The following is a 23528-nucleotide window of genomic DNA, read 5'->3' on the forward strand; positions in this document are numbered from 1 at the left end:
CCTTGTCAGATATATGATTTGCCAATATTTTCTCCCAGTTGGTGGGTTGTCTTTTTGTTTTGATCCTGGTTTCCTTTGCCTTGCATAAGCTCTTTAGTCTAATATAGTCCCACTTGTTTATTTTTTCCTTTGTTTCCTTTGTCTGAGTAGACATGGTATTTGAAAAGATGCTTTTACGTCTGATGTCAAAGAGTGTACTGCCTATTTCTTCTAGAAGTTTTATGATTTCAGGTCTTACCTTCAAGTCTTTGATCCATTTTGAGTTAATTTTTGTGTATGGTGTAAAATAATGGTCTACCTTCATTCTTTTGCCTGTGGCTGTCCAGTTTTCCCAACACCATTTATTGAGGACACTTTCCCTTCTCCTTTGTATGTTCTTAGCTCCTTTGTCAAGATTAGCTGTCTGTAGACGTGTGGTTTTACTTCTGCACTTTCAATTCTGTTCCACTGATCTGTGCACCTGTTTTTGTGCCAGTACCATGCTGTTTGATTACTATAGCTTTGTAGTATATTTTGGTGTCAGGGATTGTGATGCCTCCAGCTTTGCTCTTTTTTCTCAGTATTGCGTTAACTATTCGGGGTCTTTTGTTGCACCATATGAATTTTAGGATTCTTTTTTCTAGTTCTGTGCAGAAAGTCATTGGCATTCTGATTGGGATTGCATTGAATCTGTAGATTGCTTTACGTAGTATGGACATTTTAACTATATTTATTCTTGCAATCCATGTGCATGGAATATCTTTCCATTTCTTTATGTCATCATCGATTTCTTTCAATAATGTCTTATAGTTTTCATTGTATAGGGCTTTCATCTCCTTGGTTAAATTTATTCCTAGATATTTTATTCTTTTTGTTGTGATTGTAAATGGGATTGTATTCTTGAGTTCTCTTTCTGTTAGTTCATTATTGGAGTACAGAAATGCAACTGATTTTTGTCAATTGATTTTGTACCCTGTAACTTTGCTGTAGTTGTTGATTATTTCTAATAGTTGTCTGATAGATTCTTTAGGGATATATATAAAATCATGTCACCTGCAAACAGTGAGAGTTTCACTTCTTCATTGCCTATTTGGACTCCTTTTATTTCTTTTTCTTCCCTAATTGCTGTGGCCAAAACCTCCTGTACTATGTTGAATAAAAGAGGTGAGAGTGGGCACACTTGTCTTGTTCCTGTTCTCAGCAGGATGGCTTTCAGTTTTTCCCCATTGAGTATGATTTTGGCTGTGGGTTTGTCATGTATGCCCTTTATTATGTTGAGGTAGTTTCCTTCTATACCCATTGTATTGAGAATTTATATCATAACTGGTTGTTGGATCTTGTCAAATGCTTTCTCTGCATTTACTGAGATGATCATGTCATTTTTATTCCTTGTCTTGTTAATGTGGTGTATCTCATTGATTGATTTGTGGATGTTCAACCATCCCTGGTATAAATCCCACTTGATCATGGTGTATGATCTTTTTAATGTGTTGCTGTATTCAGTTTGCCAATATTTTGTTAAGGATTTTTGCATCTACGTTCCTCAGTGATATTGGCCTTTAATTTTGCTTCTTTGTATTGTCCTTGTCTGGCTTTTGTATCAAGGTGACATTGGCCTCATAGAATGTGTTAGGAAGTGTTCTGTCTTCCTCAATTTTTTGAAACAGTTTGAGAAGGATAGGTATTAAATCTTCTTTGCATGTTTGGTAGAATTCTCCAGAGAAACCATCTGATCCTGGACTTTTATTTTTGGGGGGGTTTTTGATTACTGTTTCAACCTCTTTACTTGTGATTGGTCTATTCAGATTCTCTATTTCTTCTTGGTTCAGTTTTGGGAGGTTGTTTGAGTCTAAGAATTTATCCATTTGTTCTAGATTGTTTGTTGGCATATAGTTTTTCATAGCATTCTCTTATAATCCTTTGTATTTCTGTGGTATCCATTGTAATTTCTCCTCTTTCAGTTTGAATTTTGTTTATTTGAGCCTTCTCTCTTTTTTTCTTAGTGAGTCTGGCTAAGGGTTTTTCAATTTTGTTTATCTTCTCAAAGAACCAGCTCTTTGTTTCATTGATCCTTTCTACTGTTTTTTTTGGTTTCAATGTCATTTATTTCTGCTCTAATTTTTATTGTTTCCCTCCTTCTGCTGACTTTGAACTGTGTTTGTTCTTCATTTTCTAATTCTGTTAAGTGTAGTTTAAGATTGCTTATTTGAGATTTTTCTTTCTTTCCTTTTTTTTAAAGATTGGCACCTGAGCTAACATCTGTTGCCAATCTTTTTTCTTCTTCTTCTCCTCCCCAAATCGCCCCGGTACATAGTTGTATGTTCTGGTTGTAGGTCCTTCTGGTTGTGCTATGTGGGACTCCGCCTCAGCATGGCCTGATAAGTGGTGCCATGTCCATGCCCAGGATCCTAACCGGCAAAACCCTGGTCCACTGAAGTGGAGCATGCAAACTTAACCACTCAGCCATAGGTCTGGCCCCATGATTTTTCTTGTTTGTTAAGGTGGGCCTGTATTGCTGTGAATTTCCCTCTTAGGACTGCTTTTGCTGCATCACATATGAGTTGGTATGGTGTATTTTCATTCTCATTTGTCTCCAGACATTTTTTGATCTCTCCATTAATTTCTTCAATGATCCATTGGTTGTTCAGTAGCATGTTGTTTAGTCTCCACATATTTGTCACTTTCTCAGCTTTTTTCTTATAGTTGATTTCTAGTTTCATAGCATTATTGTCAGAAAAGGTGCTTGTTATGATTTCAATCTTCTTAAATTTATTGAGGCTTGCCTTGTTTCTCAACATATGGTCTATCCTTGAGAATGTTCCATGTGCACTTGAGAAGAATGTCTATTCTGCTGTTTTTGGATCAAGTGTTCTATATATATATATATTAAATCCATCTGGTCTAGTTTTTCATTTAATTCCACTGTTTTCTTGTTGGCTTTCTGTCTGGATGATCTATTCATTGATGTAAGTGGGATGTTAAGGTCTCCTACTATTATTGTGTTGTTGTTAATATCTCCTTTTAGGTTTGTTAATAGTTGCTTTATGTACTTTGGTGCTCCTGTGTTGGGTGCATATATATTTATAAGTGTTACGTCTTCTTGGTGGAGTGTCCTTTTTATCCTTATGTACTGCCCCTCTTTGTCTCTCATTACCTCTTTGTCTTGAAGTCTACTTTGTCTGATATAAGTATGGCAATACCTGCTTTCTTTTGTTTTCCATTGGCTTGGAGTATCATCTTCCATCTCTTCACTCTGAGCCTGTGTTTGCTTTTAGAGCTGAGTTGTGTTTCCTGGAGGCAGCATATTGTTGGGTCTTGTTTTTTAATCCATCCGGCCACTCTGTGTCTTTTTTTTTTTCTTTTAAAGATTGGCACCTGAGCTAACATCCGTTGCCAACCTTCCATTTTTTTTTTTCTTCTTCTTAAATCCCCTCAGTACACAGCTGTATATTCCAATTGTTAGTGCCTCTGGTTGTGCTATGTGGGACACTTCCTCAGCATGGTCTGATGAGTGGTGTCATGTCCGCACCCAGGATCCAAACAGGTGAAACCCTGGGCTGCCAAAGTGGAGTGCGCAAACTCAACAACTTGGCTGCAGGGCTGGCCCTCTCTCTGTGTCTTTTGATTGGAGAATTCAAGCCATTTACATTTAGAGTGATTATTGATATATGAGGGCTTAATGCTGCCATTTCATCACTTGTTTTCTGGTTCTTTTGCTTTTCCCTTGTTTCTTGTCCTGTGTATTTTGGACTACCAATTTGGTTTGGTAGTTTTCTAAGTTTTCTCTTTGTTTATCATTTGTGTCTCTGTTCTGATTATATGTTTAGTGGTTACCATGAGTTTTGTCTTTCTTTCATATATATTTTTAATATACTGGTTTACATTCTGTTTATATTCTTCTAGTAGCTAACTATGGATTTTTAACATACTTATTTAGAATTATATTTTTTCTGTAAATCCCTGAAAGAGAGAACAAGTTTCTACATCATCCTCCCAATCATGCTGAGAACTTGGCCATCATTTTACTTCTCTCTGTGTCCACACCTGTTCCTTCCCACTGCTCCCTCATCCCATGTGGGATATCATCTGGTATTTCAGCTCCTAAGCGGCATTTCAAGCATTTTGGTTTACAGTAATTTCTTATCTAGATATTTAGCAATGTTTTACTAATTTCTCTGATTATTGTTGCTTTTAAATCCTTGTCCTCCTAGATTCATTTTTCCTATTACTTGAGAATTTCCTTCAATATTTCTTTCAGAGAGGGTCTTTTTTGAGTCCTTATCTTTCTAAAAATGTATATAAACTTAAATATATCTAGTTAAAATCCTGTGCTCAGGATTCACAGCAACTTTTGCTAATTTCTTTGCTTACTGCTGCTTCTTGCACATCGTACTTCCTCCTAGATTTATCCTTTGTGTAGAGCATTTCCTTTGGTAATTATCTCAGAGAAGTTCTGTATTAACTTCATTTCCTCAGGAATAGGTTCCTCTATCTGTTGAGTCTCGGGCTCCCTTTTGTGGTGTGATCTTTCCTCAGATGTTTGATGGCCCTTGATTGTGTGCTTGTCATTGTGATGGAGCTTTCCACTGGGATGCTTTCTTTGCAGACGGGGGATAGCTGCCCCATGGCTCACACAAAGGCCTGCTCTCCATGCACTGGGATGCTTGCTTTGCAGAGGAGGGGAGCTCCCCCATGGCTCGCATGAAGGCCTGCTCTCCACGCAGCAGGGTGCAGATGGGATGTAGTGCTAGATGGGGTACCTCAGGAACCAAATCTCCTGGTTTCTTGCAGGTGCCACCTATGGCCTGGGGTGCCACTTGCCTCTCCTTGATCCATATATGCTACTCCCGGAGACATAAACCTCACTGCCCCGGCCAAACAGCTGAGGTAGAACACTTGGGTCTCTGTGGGACTCCAGTTTGCTGTTCTGTGGTCTGTTGGCAGCTCTATCTGGCTCCAGCCTTTCGCACTGTGGGTGTAGAGCATTTCTTCTGTGGCCCCACAGTCTGTAGCCATGTTGGCTGATGCTTTTTCTCTTTGATCTAGTTCCAATTGCTCTCCATCATTCCAGGTCTTCTAGTAGTTTCTTTGTCCGCATTAGCTTCCTTTCTTGCTTTCAAATATAGCTATGTTTTCTTTCTTTTTTAAAAAATAACATCTTTCTTATCATTTTGAGGGTTTTGTATGGGATGAGGAGACTGATGTATGTGCTCAGTTTACCTTCCTAAAAGCAGAAATCTGACTTTTACCGTTCCATCACATTTCTGACAGCTTGAGTCCCCCTACCTCCCCCCACCACTGCTAGGATGTTTCAGCCCCAGGGTTAGACATAACTGTGAAGTACTGGGGTCTTAAAGAATTATGGAGGAATACGCCATGTTCATGGGCTCCCCAGGGGAGTGCTCTTCCCTGAGACTTCTGAAAGTTGGAGCTTGCCAGGGAGGGATGCCCAGGAGAAGGCTAGATGGCTGCTGCATCTAAGCAAAGATCAGGAGTAAGCAAAGATCGGGAGGTGTGTGAGAGCATGCTGTGGTGGTGTAGTGGAAGCCAGAGCAGTGAGGACAAAGTGTGGTGGGAGCCCCAGAAAGGAGGAGGTCCTCTTCAAAGAGAAGCCATGAAATTGCTGTCACATGTTTCAGACATGAGACCCTAGAAGCCCTGTCCTGCAGACTGTGGAGCCTGGAGAGGACAAAGTCCAGTCTGTAGTCCAGATAACCCCTGTCCTGTCCCAACAGCCAGCAGTGTATCAGAAGTGGGCTGATGCTTCTTGACCTCTGGTTGTGGAAAACCAAGTCTAAAGGCTGATTTCCTGTGAAGTTATTGAAGCTGAAGTCCCAGGCCCCTCACTTGCACAGGACACGACCGTGGCTCTGGGAGGGCGGGATGCACCTTAGTTAACTGTTTGCATGGTAATATATTTTCCCTGAAATAGGAAAAAGTGAGTTATTTTTGTAGTTTTATTTAAAAAAGACATCCAAATTATATAGGCTTTGGGCCCCACAGAATCTAAATCTGCCCTCGATGTGTCATTAAAGACAGGAAGAAGGTAGAGCCAGTTAGCAGGGCAGTTGGATAGATAATCAAGCTGGAGAAAGGAATATGAAGGAAGATTAATCCACTTATGGGAGACACATCACAGGTGAGCAGCACTGGCCCTGAGAAAGTGAAATTTAAAAAGATCAGATGATCTTAATGGGCTACAAGCCAAACTCCTGACAGTGATGCTCAAGGCTGAAAGGTCCAGGACTGCAGCAGTGACCGATGATGTGAATGTGTTTTTTGTCTGCTTTTCAGGACCAGGCAGCTAAATGGCACCTGTGCCAGCTCAGTGGACATGGAGCTCTTCCTCCATTACTCCCTCATCCCATCAGTAAGTAAAGGCAGGGGAGGGCTGAGGGGGGAGGGAAGGGGAGCTGGGCTACTCCCCTACACAGGCTCCCAAAGGGGCCTGAATAGGTCAGGGGAGAGATATCAGCTGAGTTTCCTTCTAAACCTCATCTCGCTCTCTTACATTATGCACCAAGAACACAGGCAGAAGAAGGCTTTTAAGGGCTCAAGAGTCAGGGACACTGGCTTTTAGGGGAGTCAAAAAAGGCTTTTCTGAGGAAGCAGTGATGGTGCTGAGGTCTGTTGAAGACATAGTAAAGAGCATCTCAGGCAGAGGGGAGAGCATGTGCAAAGGCTCTGTGTAGGGGTGGAGAATGGAGAGTATGAGGAACCGAGAGGGCTGCCATGTCTGGAATGGAGAATGGAGGTGGAGTTGTCTGGGCAGATGGGCAGGGCCAGGCCAGTAGAGCCTGGTGGGGCTTTATTGAAAGTAAAATGGGAAGTACTTGGAGTGTTTCCAGCATGAGAGTGGTGTAGTCAGATTTATGTCTTGAAATGATCACTCTGGTTGCAATGTGGAGATAGGTCGGAGGTGGGCAAGAGAAGGGGCAGGAAGACCAATTAGGAATGGTTGCAGGGGTCCAGGTGAGAGGTGATTTTAGCTTATCCTAGATGATGGTGGTCAACTGGAGATGTTTGGGAGATAAAAACAATAGGACTTGGTAATGTGTCGTATAGAGAAGTTAGGGAGAGGGAGAGGTTGTGGATGACTCAGGTTTCTAACTTGCATAGCTTGAAGGATGGTGCCATCTGCTATTCACTAGTTAAGGAAAATTAGAAGAGATCCAGGTTTGGAATGAATGAAGGGACAGGGCAGGGAGGAAAATCATGCGTCTGGTTTAAGACATACTAAATTTGAGAAGCTTTCAACACGTCAAAAAGAAATGCTGACTGTGTAGCTGGATGAACAGTTATGGAGCTCAGGGGCAGTCTGGGCTGGAGATTCATGTCTGTGAGTCTGCTGTGTATTGGTGGCCATTGACAGCACAGACCTGGATGAGATCGCTGAGGAAGAGAGGAGTGGGGAATAAGAGGAGAGGTCCTTGGACTGAACTCCAAATCTAGTGGTTGGGTAAAGAATGATCCAGCAAAGGGGACTGAGAAGTAATGGAGACAAACCAGAAAAGCATGGTTGATGTAAGCCTAGGGAACAGAGAGTATTTCTAAGAGGAGAAAGTTGTCAACCCTGTGGAATGCAGCTGAGAGGTCAAGCCAGATTTGGGCTTAAAGTTTACATTGGACTGAGCAACAAGAGGGTTATTAGAGATGTTGGCCAGAACCGTTTCTGTGGAGTGATGAGGGTTAAAGAGCCAGGTTAGTGGGCTGAAGAACAAGTGAGAGGTGAGGAAATGGAGACGGCAAGTGTAGACAATTCTCAAGAAGTTTCTAGTGAAGGGAGAGAGACAAGGGGTACCAAGTATGTAAGAATATGACTGAATCCACAGGAAAAAAAGCAAAGAAGGATTTTCAACCTGACAGGTATTATCCCCTTTTTACAGATAAGAAAACTTAGGTTCAGAGAAGTGAAGTCTCCCTCCCAGCCAGTGTGTGGGAGAGACTAGATTTGAACCCGTGTCTGTGCAGGGCAACACCATGGAAAGCCCAGTATAAAACGTTCTGGCAGCTTAAGGGCGCATGCAGTCAGCTCCCTGAGTTTGGCGTTTGGGGATTCATGGGCATCCTGAGTGCTCTCCTCACCCACACACTCTCTCAGAGAGGGCATCAAGGCCACGCCGAGGATGAATATTCCCACTGACACTTTCATCTTCTCTTCCTATAGCTTTTCATCATTTTAGTCTTGTCCTTTCTCCAAAGACGAGAGCAGCATAGACAGAGAGGTGACACTTGCTACCTGCTGGGGAACCACTTTGGAATCATCATGTGAGTTGAGCTAGGGTTGATCACTACTGTTTGGGGTACCCTGTGTTTGGGGCCAACACCAATTGTAAGGCCAGAATAACTTCCAGTTATCCTGTGATGGGGCACTCTCTCCCTCCTGCTCCCTGAGGTAGCCACAGTGCTGAGCATGGCAAGGCCTTTCCCATAGTGAGCTGAGCCTCCTTGAGATGTTTTGAGCACATTTGGGCAGCCCTGGGTGCTGAGGCTACAAGGGCTTGCCAGCCAATTCTGAACTTTCTGAGCTTTGGTTGAGTTGGGGCAGGGAGGGGCAGGGCTGTCCATGGGGGGCCCAGGGTTGGGGGGACTGGCATGACTTTCCAGAACAGAACCGTAATCTAACTGGCTCATGTCCTCAGGGTCACAAGTCCAAAATACAAGACCAAGTATCTGATTGACCAATCCTAAGTCAGGTAGTCACCCATAGTCCAATCAGCTGTGGTCAAGCAGGGGCAATTGCATGGAACCAGCACAGCCAGTGATACCCAGACCTGCATTTTGGCAAGAACAACTCTCACAAGCTGTGCCAGGTTCAGGGCAGGCACCCCCAAACCTGTCTGGGGTATGCTACTTGTTTTGGTCTCTCATAGATGAATCTCATCCCATTTTGCCTGTCATCATAGCTACTGGAGTCCTTGCTTGAATCCTCCTAGACTTGGAGCTCCCCAAGGGCAAGAATTTTGTCTTTCTCACTTCATTACCCTGAATCCATGCCTAGTCCCAGAATTGGCAGAGAGGGCCTCAGGAAATGTCAGTTGAAATGAATAGTTTACTACCCAGTAATCTCTCCTCAGGGTAGGCTGGATAATTTGGAGATGAGCTGTCAGAATGAGCCACCTCCTAGCCTCACAAACTGTTTATCTTCTTCACAGACCTCTGGACTTCATGGGTACTTTTAGGAACCGATGGTCCTATGGAATGGCCTTTGGGGCCACAGCCAATAAGGTCATGTTCTTGTTCTCAGAAGGCTACCAGCCCCTGCAGGTCCCGCAGTGGGCCCAAGGTACAAGGGCTGCCTCACACCTGCTGGGAATTTCGCCAGGGAAATTCTTGCTTAGATATTACATGGCAGGGTTCTCTGGGATGAGGCGATAAGCATTATGAACTGTCAATGTTCTTCCTGGCCTGTTACTTGCCCAAGATCAATATCTAGCCACCAAGTCTCAAAGCTTGTTTGTGGGGACTTGCTCCCAGTTAGATTCAGAGGTCCTTTAGACATAGTAGAACAAAGACTCAGAAAGTACGTTCACCATCACCCACCCCAAAAATCTCTCCTGAGTCAGAGCCATGGCCACCTTCTTGCTATCAATAAGCCCTCAGATACCTCCTCAAAGAACAATGCCTACTTCTTTGGCCATTGGTCTGAGGCCTCTTCTTTCCCCATGCTTCATGCTCTCCCTGAGGGAACAACTCTAATCTACAGGTTCAAACATCCCTAATACAATGACTCCCAAACCTCTCTGTTCAGTCCTTATCTTTCTCATGGACTCCAAGCCTATATGAGCAAGTGCCTACCAACATCTTATTAGTTTTCAGGGAAATGCAAATTAAAACCAATATAATATACCACTGTATACCTCTTAGAAGTATACAATTTGATAAGTTTTGACAAATGTTGACATCTATGAAATCATTACCGCAATCAAGATGATGAACCCCAGAAGTTAACTTATTCCATTTGTAATCTCTCGTTCCCACCCCTGTCTTGTGACTACCATCATCCCAAGGCAATTATATAAATGGAATCATACAGAATATACTCATTCTGGGGGGAGATGAGGGACTGATTTCTTTCACATAGCAAAGTTATTTTGATATTCATACATGTTTAGCACGTATCAGAAATTCATTCCCTTTTCATTGCTGAGTAGTATTCCACTATATGGAGATACCACAGCGTGTTTATCCATTCACTTGTGGATTGGCATTTGATTTATTCCCAGTTTTTGGCTATTACAAATAAAGCTTCTATGAACATTACAAGTCTTCGAATATATTGTGTTTCCGTTTTTCTTGGGTAAATAGCTATGAGTGGAATGACTAGATCATATAGGTCATGTAGTAAGTCATACTTTTTAAGAAACTGTCAAACTGTTTTCCAAAGTGATTGTTCCATTTTAGATTACCACCATCAGCATATGAGAATTCTAGTTTCTCTATACCCTTGACAACACATGGTTAGTCGTTTTAATTTTGGCCACACTAAGAGGTGTGTAGTGGTATCTTATTATGGTATCTTAATGACTAACCATACTGAGCATATTTTCATGTGCTTATTTGCTATCCCTATGCCTTCTTTGGTCTGTTCAAATCATTTGCTTATTTTAAAAAATTGGTTTCTTTGTTTTCTTCTTATTGAGTGTTGAGAGTTCTTTATATAATCTAGATATAAGTCCTTTATCAGATGTGTGAATTGCAAATAGTTTCTCCCAGTCTGTAGCTTGTATTTTCATTCTATCAGTGGTTTATTTTGAAGAGCTGACATTTAAAATTTGATGAAATCCAATTTATTCATTTTTTTCTTTTATGGATCATGCTTATGATGTCATATAAGAAATCTTTGCCTGATCTAAAGTTACTTAGATTTTCTCCTATGTTTTTTCTAGAAGTTTTATAGTCTTAGGATGTTTTCCACTTAAGTCTATGATACATTTTGAGTTAATGTTTTTGCATATCATGTGAGGTGTGGATTTAAGTTCTTTTTTTTTTTTGCTTTTGGATATCCATTTATTCCAGCACTATTTGTCACAAAAACCTGTCCTTTGCCCTAAATTGCTTTTGCACTTTTGTCAAAAATCAATTGGCTACATTGGTCTGGGTCTATTTTTGGACTCTGTATTCTGTTCCATTGATCTACAATGTGCAAAGTTTCCAATTTCTCCACATCCTGGCCAACACTTGTTATTTTCTGTTTTTTGGTTAATTATTATAGCCATCTTAGTAGGTATGAAGTAGTCTGTAATTGTTGTCTTGATTTGCATTTCCCTAAAGTCTAATGACGTTGAGTATCTGGCTGGGCCAGAACATTGTGTCTTACATCAGGGTTCCCTCTTCTATTTTCACAAAGTGATTAAATATATGTACCCTCAGTACATCCTCATTCTTTCTAACTTGGCTTCTTCCCTCCACTTTTGTCTGTAGCCACTATTTCCTAGCTCCTGATGCTTCTGTCCTTCTCACTGGAGTCTTTCTGCGGGCAGTCCACCTTCATGTGGGGCTCTATCCTGGGCGGGTACTTAGATATTTAATACAGTGAGTTCATGGGCCCTGACAACGCCCACATTTCTGACCTCACTAATGTCTGGTTATTCTCACCTGTGAATCAAGGCCTTCGGCACCTTGCTCAGATTCAGCTGTCATTTCAGCTTCGATTTCCCACATCTGCTGGCAATTTTGGGTTCTTCTGTTCTTGGGCCTTCACATCCTATTGCCTTCCTTCTGCTTCCTCTCACTCAGATATTGATATCAAGTGGGTCTTCTCACCTACATTTGTTGTAGGTGTTGTCTGTGGGTTTTTGGTTTTGCCATGTTAGTTGGTCTCTCTGCTTCCATGGCAGGGGGAATACAGGTAAATTAAAAAGTTATGCTGCTGAAACTTCTATCTTTACAGCAATTATTCCTTTTATATTGTCCTTTCCTGCCAGTCTTTCACCACTCAGATTCACAGCAATACTGACCAGCCCCAGCCAGCCATCTCCCATCCTTTGAGTGAGGAATGTCCTTCTTTCCCTCCTTATCTCCATCTTACAAACTCCTGCTTATGTTTCATGGCCTTGCTAAATGTCCCCACCTCCAGGAAGACTTCCCTGATACCCAGACCCCAGGTGAGGTCAGTGGCTTCCTCTTGTCCCCACAGCCGGTTGAATATGCCTCTCATACAGTACATATCACACACTTACTTTCCTCCCGAACTTCTCTATGGGACTGTAAGCATCTCAAAGTGAGAACCTTGTTCATTTCCCCTGTGTCCTTAGTGCCTGGCCCGGAACCCAGCTCAAAGCAGACACTTAGTAAAGGTCACCTTGCATGATTAGATTTTCCTGGATGCTGCTTGGCCATCTCAGTGCTCATCAGTGGTGGAATTATTATCATTGCCTTATGTATAAGGTACACGATAGTTTACAAGAGGTCTTGCACACAGCACATAGCCGCTCTTTGTGTTGCTGTGGTGCATGTGCAGGGCTTCACACTCATGGATTTCTGTTTGTTCATTTGTTTGCTGGTTTTTGTGGTCTGTCTCCACCCATCATGCTGTGAGCCAATCAAGTGTAAGGACCAAGGCTTCTTCATCTCAGTAGTTAGCCAGTGCTGGCATGGAGGAGGTACTGGGCAGGGTCTTTTACATCAAAGACATTCCTGCGTTCCTCCTTGTGCTAAACTGGGACTCATCCACTCATCTCCTTGAGTGGGTCCTAAGGTTCATGACTACGAGTCAGCATGAAGCCCCATAGCTTCCCTGGGACTCCCCAGAGCCCGTGAGAAGAGGACCTCACAGCATCTCCAGCCCTCTCTCTCCCAGCCTTTGTGCTTCTGATCGGAGGCATCGAAGTCGGCCTGTCCCACTTCCCCTTCTTTGCCTGCCTTTCTTCGGAGTTCCAGCTGGTCAGCTCCATCCTCGGCTTCAGCTACTCTCTGATCTGGTAAGATGGACTCATCCTGCCTGCCCTCCTGTGACTCCTTGGCCATGGCTGAACTCTGGACAAAGGGCTGCGGGTGACCTGAGAGCTCTTCTTTGAGGGTACTTTTGCCTAGAACTGAGGCCCAGGGTAGGTGGGCAGAGTGACTGGTACAAGGTCCCACTGCGGTCCCTCCTTGGGATGCACTTGAGGCTTCAGAAGGTCAGGCCAGCATTCTGTCAGGTTCACAGGAAGCTACTCATGATTAGAATATACCCAGAAGTCAGGAACATAGAAAAATTCATTTCTGTAAACTGCTGGGGTCTTTTGGGGGAAGGAAGAGTCCCATTTAGATGCTTCTTCTCTGTGCTACCATGGCTTCCCTGGGAGCCCAGGAGAAACTGTGAGTGCCTCAGCTTGGCGTTCAGGGCCACCGCAGTCTGGCCTCTCCCTGTCTCTCTCTAACAGTCTGTAGCACACATACAGGTCATACGGAACTCTTACATTCCTTCATCCATCCGTGTACTCATTCAGTATTCATTCAGTAAACGTGCTATGCCATACCCACTATAAGCCAGGGGATAAACTGGAAAATAAGACAGGCCCTCGTAGATGATGCATTCTGGCCTCTTTGTCTGTATGTTGCTGCTCCCTGTGTGGATCATCTTCCCCCATGTGCCCAGTGACGGATACTTGCTCATCCTTGGTGGATCATCGTCCCCACAGGTGGGAGGGCTGATCCTCCTGTTGAGCTCTGCCCTCAGTGCTGGCACCAGACCCAGCACAGAGCTGGCCCCAGGGCATATTTGCTGACTGCATAATCCCACCAACAATTCTGCTCTCCAGCCCCAAGGCTCATTTCCCTGTCCACATTCCCCTCACTGGGCCGGCTTCTCCCACAGCATTTTCTGTGGGGCAGGGTCCCAGGCCCAGCGTGTGGGCCACTGCACGGGGCTCACAAGCACCTGACACACCAATGGCTACATTTCCAAAGTTTGTAAGTGGTTCGCTTTTTAAAAATAAAAGAGGGTATTCAGGGTTAGATGTGGAGTAGTATCATCTTATCAGCCTCTGACAGACATTCTGACCAGGAGAGGAAAGGGAGGTGGGAATCGTTCACCAGTTTGGGCACCTTGAGAGTGTGACCCAAGCTTGAACATGGCCAGGAAAGTGTGTCCAGCGGGGGTCAAGCCTTGAGGCCCATTCCTCAGGGCAGTGTTTTCACACAAGGCCATGTCCAGGCAGAAAGAGCCTCGGCCCCAGAGTCAGGAGACCTGGGTCTTGGTCCTGGCTCTGGGTGTGACTCTGGACAAGTCCCTTCCCCTCCCTGGGCTTCAGTCTCTCCATCCGAGTGATGGGTTGTGGGGGAGGAGAGATCTCTCAGGGTCTGTCCGCTCTGCCGTGTGGATTCTGGGATTGTATCCTAAGTGAGGGCATGTTAAATGAATTCAGTGTGCACCTACTTTGGCACAAGCAGGGTGCCTGATGTGGGTGGGATGTATGCGCAGGCCTGGGAACCATCCCTCCCAAGGAGGATGGGGATGGGAGGTAGCTCCAGGCTGATGGGATCTGGGCTGCTTTCACAAGGACTGTGCCGGGAGGGACCCCAGTGCCCCAAGTCCTGTTTCTGTCGTGCAGGTTTGCCGTCACTGTCCATCACATCACACAGTGTCCCCACGGGCAGGTGAGTCCTCGTTGAGCTATGTTTAGGGTATTCAGTCCTATCACCATGGCCAACTTGCTGTGTCACCTTGCACAAGCCTCTACCACTCTCTGGGCCTCAGCTTCCCCATGTGTACAAAAGGAGAGTTGGAGCTATTCATGCTGCTTCCACTGTACAGCATCTTATGTTTATCAAGGTGCTCATTCACAGATGGATGTTCTCTCATTTGATGCTCACAGCAGCCCCTCACTGTGGAGAAGCTCTCAGCAAACCTATTTATAGGTGAGGAAACTGAGGCCCAAGTATGTTAAGTAACTCTTCAGAAGCAGCAGATTTGGGAGTTGAAAGCAGGTTTGGCTGACTCCCAAGCTCATTTCTTTCTACTCCTCCATGTAGCCTTAGTTTCTCTGGAGACTCGGACTAGATGAACCCTTTACAGCTTTGCCATGCATTGTTCTTCTCAGAACTGGGGGAAACTAGTTCATCTATTTAGCCCAGTACCCCAGGAAAAGGAGAAAGGAGAAAGATGGTGTCACACTGCGCCTAGAAAGGTTACCAGGCAGCTGGGAGAGCAGGGAGGCTGCCTGCGCCAGGAGCCCGCGGAGCCTTGCTGGAGCCTCTCCCACCCTGTGGTAACTGAGGAACATCAAAGCGGGTGAGGAAGAGTGTGGGGAGCCGGGTTGAAAATGCAGCTGAGAGGCGGGCCTTCCCTCCGCACCTCTGCACTGGGATGGAGAGCGTTTTGGCAGACATCTGCCCAGAAAGATGCCCTCCTTCACACTGCTCACAGCGCCCAGGATTCCACACCACAGGGATTTTCTTCAGAGTCTCAGAAAGCTTCAGTCTTCCAGAGGCTCTTTTGAAATATTCATGGTTAATTGGGGGAGAGGGCAGGGTCTTACTTCTATGTTCAGAATCACTAACACTAAGAACTGCTGTGTGCTAGGCATTGTTCTAGGCTCAGTCCCAAAAGTTAACTGTTGAGTCCTCAAGACACATTGAAGAAAGTGTGTCAGTGCCATCCCTCGTTCACTGAGAAGAAAGAGAGGCTCAGGGGCTAACATGACTTACCAGTTAAAAATCAGGGAACCAGAATCCAGACTAAGGAAATAATAAAGATTTGGCCTCATGTTTTCAAGGAAACTATTTATAAAAAGAGACATTGGAAAGAATCTAAAGTGTCATATATTAGAAGGAAGTTTAAGTAGAGTGTGATTCATCTAAATAATGCATTATTATGGAGCATTAAAAGTGATATTTGCAAATAATTTTTAACCATGTGGGGAAATGATTATGTTATCTACAGACCAATATATTTGGTACAATCTCAGTTTATAACATATGAATATGGATATAGGTAAAGATGAAAGACACTGAAGTATTGACAGTGGTTATGTCTATAAGTATATGTTGGAGAGGAGGATGAAAGGAAGACATGAGCCCCCCAATTCTCAGCATGTCTCCATCCTGCACCCTGACATCCCAACATCAAACCCTGATTTCCCATGGGGGGAAATACTTTGGAAACATAATAAAACATGAAACCAACTAGTAAATTGTGAAAGATAAACCACAATGTTATTAGCCTTAAAATAGTGAAAAAACTTTTTTTCTTCAAAATGAAACTGAAAACACAGAAAAACTATGAGCATCATCTTGAGAGACCTGTTACATGTGGGAGCTTGTGCTGCTCTCAACATGATGGCAGTTACAGGCCCTTCCTTTCCTCCCTTCCTCTCTCCCTCCTTACTTCCTCTCTCCTTTCTTTTATCTCTGATTCTCCCTCTATTTCTCTCTCCCTTTTTCCCCTTTCTTCTCCTGCCTCACCTTTCTCTCACTCTTTCAGCCTCCCTCTGTCTCTCATGTGTATTTTCCAAAAGAAGTATTTAATGCCTAATGAGAAAAAAAGCCATGGAAGCCCTTTGTATAAAATAAAATGGGTGTGCTGAGACTCAAATCCAGGGCTGCCAGACTCAAGCCCACTGCTCCTTCAGTGATGGGGGGCTGGGGGCAGGGATCCACGCTCTGGGAGATCCAAGCTCCGGGCCTTGGTGAGAGTAGGCTGGGGCAGGCAGATTCTTGTCCACAGCTTCACCAGGGTTCTGGCCCTACCCTGCCTAGAGCCCACGCCCATGGTCTGCTTCTGTTGCAGTTTGTGGGGAGGTACGAGACCATCATGTTCTACTGGCCGTCACTGCTGTGCCTGGCCTTCCTGCTGGGCCGCTTCCTACACATGTTTGTCAAGTCTCTGAGGGTCTACCTGGGCTGGGAGCTCCCGACGGTGAGTACTACATACAAGCACTGTGTGTGTCCTGACAGTTGTGGTCTTCACAACAGTGCTGTGAAGTAGCTGCTATTATTACATCTTCCATTCAGCATTAGGAAACTTGGACCCAGAGAGGTGAGTTGCATTGCCCAGGGTCACCCTGCTAGTCTGTAGTAGAGCCAGAATAGGAACCCAGACAGTGGCTGTTGAGGCTCTCTCAACACTCAGTGTTCTTTTGCTAATTCCGTCAGGTATAAAGTTAGGTTGTTTATTTGAGATCTTTCTTTTTTCTAATGTAGGTATTTACTGCTATAAACTTCCCTCTTACATATTGGCGACGTGTAAGATTTCATCTCATAGCATATAAAATTTACATATTTAATATACATAGCAAAATAGATGACTAGAAAGCTTATTACACTTGGATAAAACATTTCAAAACATACCATTGACATTTATTTCTTTAAATACTGCAAAATAAGAAATGAGCAAAAGAAACTCCTATTCATAAGAGGTAAAAACAGTGGGATTTGGGGTGTTTCATTCCTAAAAGAATGTTTTGAACTATGATGGGAAATCACCAAATCTCAAAGGGAAAAAGACTTCACAGAACAATGGCTGGTGCGGTCAGTAAGCAGAAGAGTCATGGAAGGCCAGACCCCTGGCGTTTCATGAAAGCAAGTGCTTGCTAAACAGGAGGCTGGGCCCTGCCCCTCTCTTGAAGAAATGACAGATGTCTGGGAGTGGCTCAGTGTTACCCAAATTCCTGCCCTCTGTGGTAAAAGCCCCTCAAAGAGACCAAAACCCTAACAAGAATTTGTGAGCCGAAGCATAAACCTCTCTCTTTTCTCACAGGAAGAAAAGCCTTTCCTGGAAGTTCACCAGGCAAAGCATGTCAAGAAGCTCCTGAGAAAGTCCCCCAGGCAGTAAGCCACGGATGGTCCATTCGCCCCTCAGTGTGTGCGGCAATACTGATGGGCCCTGACGGCGGGAGAGACCCTGGGATGACGAGAAGGGCGCTTGTTTGCTCATAACAGAAACTCAGCTCAAACTGGATGAAAGAGGAAAAGGAAATTTAGGGCCTTACAGAACCTAAAAGTGTAGATGTAGTCAGTTTCGGACACAGGTGGATCCAGGGGCTTAATTGCCATCATCAGAACTAGATCTCTTGGCCTCACCTCTTCTCGGCTCTGCTTTTATCTGTGCTAGCCTCGTAGTTAGTGGGGCTTCCTTCCCGTGGTGTCCCCCACAATCTCAATTTATACCCTCCTGGTTTAAGCTCACAGGAAAGAGAAATTTTCCTTTCTAAGAATTCAAACAAAAGTCCCATGAGTGTGTTTCACTGGATCAAATTGGACTACATGCCATCCCAGAACCAATTCCTGTGGCTGGGTGATTGGAGAAAACTGATTGTTAAGCGTGGGTCACATGTTCACCACTGGAACCAGGAAGTGGTTCAGCCTCACTGAACCACAGGACTGCTGGTGGGGAGAAGTAGATTCCCAGAGAAAAACCCATATGTCATTACCAGTAAAAGAGGACATAGCTCATGGCCAGGCAAAGGCACCTGGTCTTCAGTGATCATACAGGTCACCCCACCCCTGCCACTGGCACTATGTGCAAGGGGATGTGCCCCAGAGAAGGGACGTGTCTAGTCCAAGGTCACACAGTGCCAAAGCGCGTGCTTTGGTTAGAACTACATTTGGCTACACATAGCAGAAAATGTAAAATAGTGGCACAAACAAGAGAGAGATTTATTTCTTTCTCATGTAAAAGAATTCCGGAGGTGAGCAGTGTGTACTGACCCTGGACTGCTCCCCATGGCAGTTTACCAATCATCTGTCTTTCTGCTCCAGTATCTTATTGGTCTCCATTTATGAAGGCAGTCCATGGTCACAGATGGATAGATGCTGGGGCTCCAGCCTGGACCAGCCACCATGTCTGCATTTCAGAGGACAGGCAGGAGAAAAGGACCGGCAATGGTGTCCCTTGCAGCTGTGTCACTTCCATCTAAGCACCCTCCCCGAAGTCTCACACCACACCTCTGGTCACAGCTAATTGGCCTGTACTTCTTAGTCTTGGTCACTCTTAGCTGTAAGAGAGGTCAGGAACTACAGCCTTTTAGTTTGGTAAATTGCTGTACTGAATAAACCTGAGTCTCTGTCCTTAAGAATAAGGGGAGAAGGAAAACTGTGGAATCTCCCAGTGTTCTTTCTCTTCACTAAACTGTAAGATGAAGAGGAGGAGAAGAGGTTATTTTCAGAAAAATCAGGTGTTTGTTTACCTGTTTTTTCTTGGCGTTTATTCATTCACAGGGAGAAAAAAAAGTCTTGGTTCCAAACCAGGATATATGAGTGGGACCCCTGCTTTCATTTCCCAAGCCGAATGATTGGAACCACTGTGTTGGCTTTTATCTGCCTGTACCTTGTAAGTAGATCTGAGTAAATCCTTTTCTGTTTTACAAATGGGGTGGGGCTAGGGCAGGCATTGTCCTTAAAAAGCTGGGTCAAAATTGCATCCATGTAAATCAAAGAAGTACAATTCTTTGACTCCAAGTACACTTTAACTCATGTGGCAAAGGTAACTAATAAATATAATTGAATTATTTATGGAGACTTCCAGTTGCCAATTACACACATAAAGAGCTTTCAAGACACCACTCCATCCTAACAACAGGTAAAACTCTGAGCTGAAAAATCAACAACTCTTCCTAGATCTGTCAGAGAAATGAGGTCATGGGACAAACCATTTCCCCTAAAATTGGAGAGACAGGTGGATATAGAGAGTCACAACAGAATGGAGTAGAAACCCCATCGAAACTAGTGCTGAGGTAGGAAAATCTGAACTGTAATCGATACCATCAATCAATTGGATATTTTGGACATCTATAGACTACTTCATCAACAACAGCAGAATACACATTCTTCTCAAGATTACAAGGAAAATTCACCAAGATAGACCACATCCTAGACCATAAAACACCCCTTAACAAATTTAAAAGAATAGAAATCATCCATTGTCTCCTCTCAGACCACAATGGAATTAAACTAGAAATCAATAACAAAAAGATAACTGGAGAATCCCAAAATAGTGGAAATTAAACAACACACTTTTAAGTAAAATGTAGGTCAAAGGAAAAATCTCAAGAAAAATTAAAAATAAATGAAATTGAAAACATCTTATCAAATTTGTGGGAGGCAGCAAAAGCAGTGCTTAGAGGGAAATTTACAGCATTGAATTTATGTATTAGAAATGGAGAAATATGTGAAATCAATCATCTAAGCTTCCACCTTAGGAAACCTTTAGGAAACTAAAAAGAGAACAGCAATTTAAATGCAAAGCAACCAGAAAAATAGATATAATAAAAATTAGAGCAGAAACCTATGAAATTTAAAAGAGGAAATCAATAGGGAAAATCAATGAAACCACAAGCTGGTTCTTTAAAAAGAATCAATAAAGTCAATAAGCTTTTGCCAGAATAAGTAAGAAAAAAGGAGAGGGGACACAAATTACTCATGTCAGAAAAGAAGGAGGGAACATCACTACAGATTCCATGAGCATTAAAAGAATAATAAAGGAATAATATTAACATCTCTGTGCCCACAAATTTGATGACCTAGATGAAATAGACCAATTCCTTGAAAGACACAATCTGCCACAAATCACACAAGAAGAACTAGACAATCTGAATGGGCCTATCTATTAAATAAATTAGTAAGTAATGACCTTAAAACAGAAAGCACCAGGCCCAGATGGGTTCACTAGTGAGTTCTATGAAACATTTATGGAAGAAATTGTACTAATTATCTACAATCTCTTTCAGGAGATAAGTGCAGAGAGAATATTTCCTAACTCATTCTATGAGGCCAGCATCATCCTAATACCAAAACCAGACAAAGACATTACAAGAAAAGGAAATTACATCCCAGTATCTCTCATGAGCATAGATGCAAAAGTCCTAAACAAAATATTAGCAAATCAAATCCAACAATGTATAAAAAGAATTATACACCACAGCCAAGTGGGATTTATCCCCAATATGCAAAGCTGGCACAATATTAAAAAAAATCAGTTAATGTAATTAACCACAGCAATGGGCTAAAGAAGAGAAATCACAAGATTATATCAATAGATGCAGAAAGAACATTTAACAAAATCCAACACCAATTTATCATAAAAATTTTCGGTAACCTAGAAATAAAGGAGAACTTCCTCAATCTGATAAAAATATGCAGCTAACATCATACTTTATAGTAAGAAATAAGAATCTTTGCCACTAACACCAGGAATAAGGCAAAGATGCTCCCTCTCACCACTCTTTTTCAACAGTTACTGGAAATCCTAGCTAATGAAATAAGACAAGGAAAGGAAATAAAAGGTATGCTGATTGGGAAGTAAAAATGTCTTTGTTCACAGATGACATGATTGTGTATGTAGAAAATAAAAAAAATCAACAAAAGAAACTCCTGGAACTAATAAGCAATTATAGCAAGTTTGTAGGGTACAAGGTTAACATACAAAAGTCAATTGGTTTTCTGTATATCAGCAATGAACAAGTGGAATTTGGAATTAAAAACACAATACCATTTACATTAGCACTACCCCAAAAGAAATAATTAGGTGTAAATCTAACAAAATATGTACAAGATATATGTGAAGAAAACTACAAAACTCTACTGAAAGAAATCAAAGAAGCACTAAATAAATGGAGAGATATACTATATTCATGGATAGGAAGAGTCAATATTGTCAAGATATCAGTTCTTCCCAACTTGATTACATATATTGGGATTGATCTATATTTGGATACAGTGCAATTCCAATCAAAATCCCAGGAAGTTATTTTGTGGATATTGGCAAACTGGTTCTAACGTTTGTATAGAGAGGCAAAAGATTCATAATAGCCAACACAATATTAAAGGGGAAGGAGAAATTGCAGGACTGACACTACTTGATTTCAAGATTTACTATAAAGCTACACTAATCAAGACAGTGTCGTGTTGACAAAAAAATTGACAAATGAGTCCATGGAACAGAACAGTGAGCCAAGAAATACACCAACATAAACATAATCAATTTAGTTTTGACAAAGGAGCAAAGGCAATACAGTGGAGCAAAGATTTTCTTTTTAACAAATGGTGCTGGAACTATACATCCACATTCAAAAAAAAAATGAATCTAGACACAGACCTTGAACCTTTTATAAATATTAACTTAAAATCGATCACAGACCTAAATGTCAAATGAAAAACTATAAAACTCCTGGAAGATACCATAAGAGAAAATCTAGATGACCTTGGGTTTGGTAATGACTTTTTAGATACGACACAAAAGACACAATACATGAAAGAAAGAATCGACAAGCTGGGCTTCATTAAAATAAAAAATTTCTGCCTGTGAAAGACACTGTCAGGGGAACGAAAAGACAAGCCACACCTTGGGAGAAAATATTTGCAAAAGAAACATCTAATAAAGACTGCTACTCAAAATATACAAAGAAATCTTAAAATTCAACAATAAGGAAACAAACAACCTGATTGAAAAATGGACCATAGACCTTAATAGATACTTCAAAAAGAAGATATACAGATGGCAAATAAGCATATTAAAAGATGCTCTACAGCATATTTCATCAGGGAAGTGCAAATTAAAACAACAATGAGATACTACTACATATCTATTAGAAAGGCCAAAATTCAGAACACTGACAACACCAAATGCTGACAAGGTTGTGGAGCAACAAGAACTCTCATTCATTGCTGGTGGAGGTACAAAATGGTACAGCCAAATGGAATGCATTTGGACAGTTTGGTGGGTTCTTACAAAACTAAACATATTCTTACCATATGATCCAACAATCATCCCTTTTGGTATTTACCAAAATGCATTGAAAATTTCTGTCCACATAAAAACCTACATATAGATGTTTATAGCAGCTTTATACATAACTGCCAAAATGTGGAAGTGACCTTCAGTAGGTGAATGGATAAATAAATTGTGGTACATCCAGACAATGTAATACAATTCAGTGCTAAAAAGAAATGACCTATCAAGTCATGAAAAGACATGGAGGAAACTTAAATGCATATTACTAAGTGAAAAATGCGAATCTGAAAAGGCTACATATGATATGATTCCAACTACATGACATTTTGAAAAAGGCAAAATTATGGAAATAGTAAAAGATCAGTGGTTGCCAAGGGTTAGGGAGAGGGAGGGATGAAGAGGCGGAGCACAGAGGATTTTTAGGGCAGTGGAAATACTTTGTATGATACTATTATAGTGAATACATGTCATTAGATGTTTGCCCAAATCCATAGAATGTACAACACCAAGAGTGAACCCTGATGGTGAGTAATGGACTTCGGGTGATAATGATGTTTCATTATAGGTGGATTAATTGCAACATATGTACCTCTCTAGTGGGGGATGTTGATAATGCAGGATGCTATACAAGTGTGGGGGCAATTAGGACTATGGAATGTCTCTGTACCTTCCTCTGAGTTTTGCTTTGAATCTAAACCCCTCTTAAAAAATAAAATCTTTAATAAGAAAAGTAATCCACAGAAAATCAAACTGATAACGGTTAAACCTGCTCATGGTAAAATTTATCACTGACTAAAAATTGATGGGAGAGAAATATATTTGAAAACATTTTGATATGCAAAATTTGGCCCCAGAAAGTTGACTTGGTAGAAATAATGATACCTAAAGAAGACTT

At 42.3% G+C, this 23528-nt stretch overlaps 1 protein-coding gene across 1 annotated transcript in view; it reads left to right on the top strand.

Moving 5' to 3' along the window:
• LOC100630401 (stimulated by retinoic acid gene 6 protein-like) overlaps positions 1-23528 on the top strand; it is a 67509-nt gene that overhangs the window by 27816 nt on the left and 16165 nt on the right. Inside the window, exons 3-10 of the mRNA XM_014735917.3 lie at positions 6274-6349; positions 8147-8247; positions 9135-9265; positions 12782-12902; positions 14517-14562; positions 16694-16822; positions 17663-17733; positions 19123-19234. Of these exons, the coding sequence (XP_014591403.1) occupies positions 6274-6349; positions 8147-8247; positions 9135-9265; positions 12782-12902; positions 14517-14562; positions 16694-16822; positions 17663-17733; positions 19123-19234 (787 nt within the window). The remainder of the gene's footprint in view (positions 1-6273; positions 6350-8146; positions 8248-9134; positions 9266-12781; positions 12903-14516; positions 14563-16693; positions 16823-17662; positions 17734-19122; positions 19235-23528) is intronic.

Source organism: Equus caballus, chromosome 25, assembly GCF_041296265.1.
Source record: "Equus caballus isolate H_3958 breed thoroughbred chromosome 25, TB-T2T, whole genome shotgun sequence".
In the NCBI taxonomy this organism is placed as follows: domain Eukaryota; kingdom Metazoa; phylum Chordata; class Mammalia; order Perissodactyla; family Equidae; genus Equus; species Equus caballus.